The sequence below is a fragment of the Antrostomus carolinensis genome, unplaced genomic scaffold (genome assembly GCF_000700745.2).
Source record: "Antrostomus carolinensis isolate BGI_N321 unplaced genomic scaffold, ASM70074v2 scaffold18180, whole genome shotgun sequence".
Taxonomy (NCBI): Eukaryota; Metazoa; Chordata; class Aves; order Caprimulgiformes; family Caprimulgidae; genus Antrostomus; species Antrostomus carolinensis.
In genome coordinates, this window is record NW_010286670.1 from 1 (window position 1) to 3581 (window position 3581).

At 41.7% G+C, this 3581-nt stretch overlaps 1 protein-coding gene across 1 annotated transcript; it reads left to right on the forward strand.

The window, feature by feature from the left end:
- Positions 1 to 357: 357 nt before the first annotated feature.
- On the forward strand, positions 358 to 1158 carry LOC104531948 (histone-lysine N-methyltransferase SETMAR; the record flags this gene model as incomplete). Its single annotated transcript, XM_010177011.1, has 1 exon — positions 358 to 1158. A coding segment is annotated over one exon (801 nt), but the record flags the coding sequence as incomplete, so codon positions are not given.
- Positions 1159 to 3581: the final 2423 nt, after the last annotated feature.

The following is a 3581-nucleotide window of genomic DNA, read 5'->3' on the forward strand; positions in this document are numbered from 1 at the left end:
GGGGGGGAAATTAATTTAATGCTATTTTTCTATTTCTATAAATAAAAATCTTCTCTAGTAAAATAGATCCAATTATCTGACCTGTTTTTCCTGCTAATATATATATTTTTATTTTATTTCATTTTTTTCTGGCTAGTACACTGCTTTCAGAAATTCAGTCACTAACAGACTTGATTCTTTTTCACTCTGTATGGAATATGTTTTTTTTCTATAATTAACAGGAAAAAGTGTTCACGATTTCAGTTCCCCACATTCAGAGATCAGTCATTGCTAGACACATCATTCTTAAAAATTCAATAGATTCTGTGAAAAGAAGGGTTGGAGGTGACAGGGATTTGACTCTTGCTCTCTTCACAGTACAGCCCAGACAACGTGGCCGGAGCAGACGGAGACATTGACCCCACTGAAATCACCTTTCCAGGATGCTCTTGTCTGACCAGCTCCTGTGTGGTTCCCGACTGCTCGTGTCTTTGCCGTGGTGCTAATTACCAGGGTTTGTGCCTCAGGACTACAGCTGAGGAAGAGGAGGAGTATGCCAGGCCTGTTTTTGAGTGCAACACCATGTGCCAGTGTGGGGAATCCTGTCAGAACAGGGTTGTTCAGAGGGGTTTGCAATTCAGACTCGAGGTATTCAAGACTGAGAAGAAAGGGTGGGGTCTTCGCACTCTGGAATTCATAGCTAAAGGAAGGTTTGTTTGTGAATATGCTGGGGAAGTTTTAGGCTTTAATGAGGCACGTAGAAGAATTCAGGCCCAGACACCAAAGGATTCAAACTACCTCATAGCGGTGAGGGAGCATCTCCACAGCGGGCAGGTAATGGAGACGTTCGTTGACCCGACGTACGTTGGTAACGTAGGCAGGTTCCTGAACCATTCTTGTGAACCAAACTTATTTATGGTGCCAGTTCGAGTTGACTCAATGGTGCCTAAACTGGCACTTTTTGCAGCCACTGATATTTCTGCTGGAGAAGAACTTTCATATGATTATTCTGGAAGATTCCACAATTTACCAAAAACTAAGAGAGAACAAACGTCTTTAGAGGAAGATAACAGATTGAGAAAACCCTGCTACTGTGGTTCCCACACATGTGCTTCCTTCTTACCTTGGGACAGCTCCCTCTTTTCCACACCAGAGGCTTCTGCAGGGAGCTCTCCGTAGCTTTTCAGGCCCTAAGGGTACCTAAAAAATAGCATTTTCTCTAGTAGCTAAATTGCAGTTAAATAAAACTCAGATTCTGTATTCCACCAAGGAAGAACGTCTGGTTTTGACAAGATTTTGAGAATAACTTCATGCAGCATCCTAGAGACTATTTTCAAGGTGGACGGTATGAAGGAGCACTGGAGCTTCAAGATGTTCCAATTTCAGGTACTAAGCCAGGCTTAGTGGTTTTTTTCTGACAGCTTGCTGTATGTCAAAGCTCCTCTCCATTTGTACCTCTCAAAGAATGGACTTTAACCCTGGTACCCAGAAAGGACATGTGGTAACAGTGAGAAACAGCACTCAAAATTGCACAAGAGAATGAGACCAAGGAATGTTGACATTTGCAAGAAGGCCATTAGGTTTCTTAAATCCCATTAAAATAAATTATTTTTTTAAAATTAGTCGCTGTTATTTTTTTGTTGTTCCACAAAACATTAGTTATTATTAATGTAAAATACCTGCCCAGAAAGATGAGCTTGAATGCTTCATGTCCCCTCCTTTTCCATCTCCCATCCCCTCTAGCTGCATGCCAAACTCTGGTTTAAGTGACTCGTTCAGTTCCATTACCATTTAATTTCCGTGTGAGTACTGCAGGCTCTGAGAACAACAAGCATCCCATCTTTTTAAATCACATTTATCTCAAAGCTCATCTGCTGAGATTTTCTTTGTTAATAAAACAACTTTAATTTGGACCTGAAAGATTAACCTGATGCTGACAAGGAATAAAGGACATTTTGCCGCTATTATTTTGCTATTTGCTAAACAAAATCTTTGTGTTTACCTGCAATTCTTTGATAAGCTTCAGTGTTAGCTTCTCCCCGTTTAAAAATGTATCTTTGTGCTTCTATTACAAAGAGCTGCTGTTGAGATTTACATGTGGCTGTGGTTTCAGTTTAAGATTACCATGTGGTTTTCTTTAGGGTTAATCATCGAGTGTCACTGCTGTCAGTACAGAAGGAGCTGCTTGTAAGGAGGAGTTTACAAGTGGAGTGGCCGTTACCTTGCCTGGTAATGAGAAGTCCTGCAGGTGCTGTAACTCAGAACACATGCTGCGCTAGATACCAGAGCACAGCTTAGGTTACAAGTTCTCTTGTCCTATTTAGAGGCTTATCTGGTTTTCTTCCCCCAAAGGGCACTGCGCCAGCCACCTTCAGCCTGCGGGGCTGGGAGTGGATGATCCAATCAGCTTCCTCTTTCCCAGCTTACTCTTTCACTCCTGGAAAAAGATTCAGGACGAGTTTTATACCATCTGTATTCCTATTCCTCAGGATTAGATGGGTTTTCAAGATGACAGCAGTTTGCTGCCTTCCTGTTATGAATATGTACTTGGCCTGATTTTGAGTAGTTAAGAAGGTGTAGATTAGAAAAAAAAACAACAAAACAAGCCAAAAACCAAACACAAACCCCCAAATACCATGAGTGATATCTAGTCCTGGCATCACCAGCGTTAAACCAGAGAACACAGCTGAGCCTTCTGTCTGTGCAATCCTGCCCTTTCAGTCCCAGCAGGAACACTGAGTGTCAGTTACCTGCTCAGAACAGACTTCCACAGCACACAACCAGAGCCCGTTGTGCTGCTGAGAACACCCAGCCACATCACAGACCTCACAAGAACATGAAATAACGTTGTCACCGAGTTCTAACCCGCCGTGGCCATTGTTGATGGCCTTTTTCCATAGAGGATGTGCTTTATGCTCCGCTGTACCTTGGCTCTACAGCTGCCTGGGGGGGTGGAGCAAAATCCTGCTAAAAAGAAAAAAAAAATCCTCTTACAAGTGATTAAAAAAAAGTAAACAGACCCTTGTTTCTACCTGCTGCCTTGCTGCTCGCTTTGCACTTCAGGTTCTTCTCAGCTTCAGCAAATCCCAGTCTCCACTTCACAGGTCAGTGTGCTCTTTCCCAATGAATCCAGTCAAACAGCTGAAAAGACTGAGCTCTGTGTAATCCTCAAAGTGCTGGAATGATTATCAATAGCTCAGTATTCAATACTCGAGCTTGGAGATTTACTTTCCCATTGAAATTTGATCAACTTAATTCAAGGATGTTCAATGAAAGATCTTGTAATAAAATACAATAACCATTATCCAGACAGATAAAGCAGCGTGACTGGGACACGTTCCACCATCTCACCAGAAGACCAGGAAGACTTTCCTCCACGTGCCACCCACAGCACAGTGAGTATCAACTGACACACACCTGATGGTGTGGCATCATGAAGCTGTTTATTTTAATTAAGTTAGAAGAACTTTCCAATCTATGGAATTCTGAATGCATTTTGGTCAAGGATTTTTTCCAGAATAAAAAGAAAAAAAACAAAACCAGCTCTAGGCAAAATCTTTTATAAAGTAGAAAGAAGGATAGAAATAAAGATAGAAAGAATC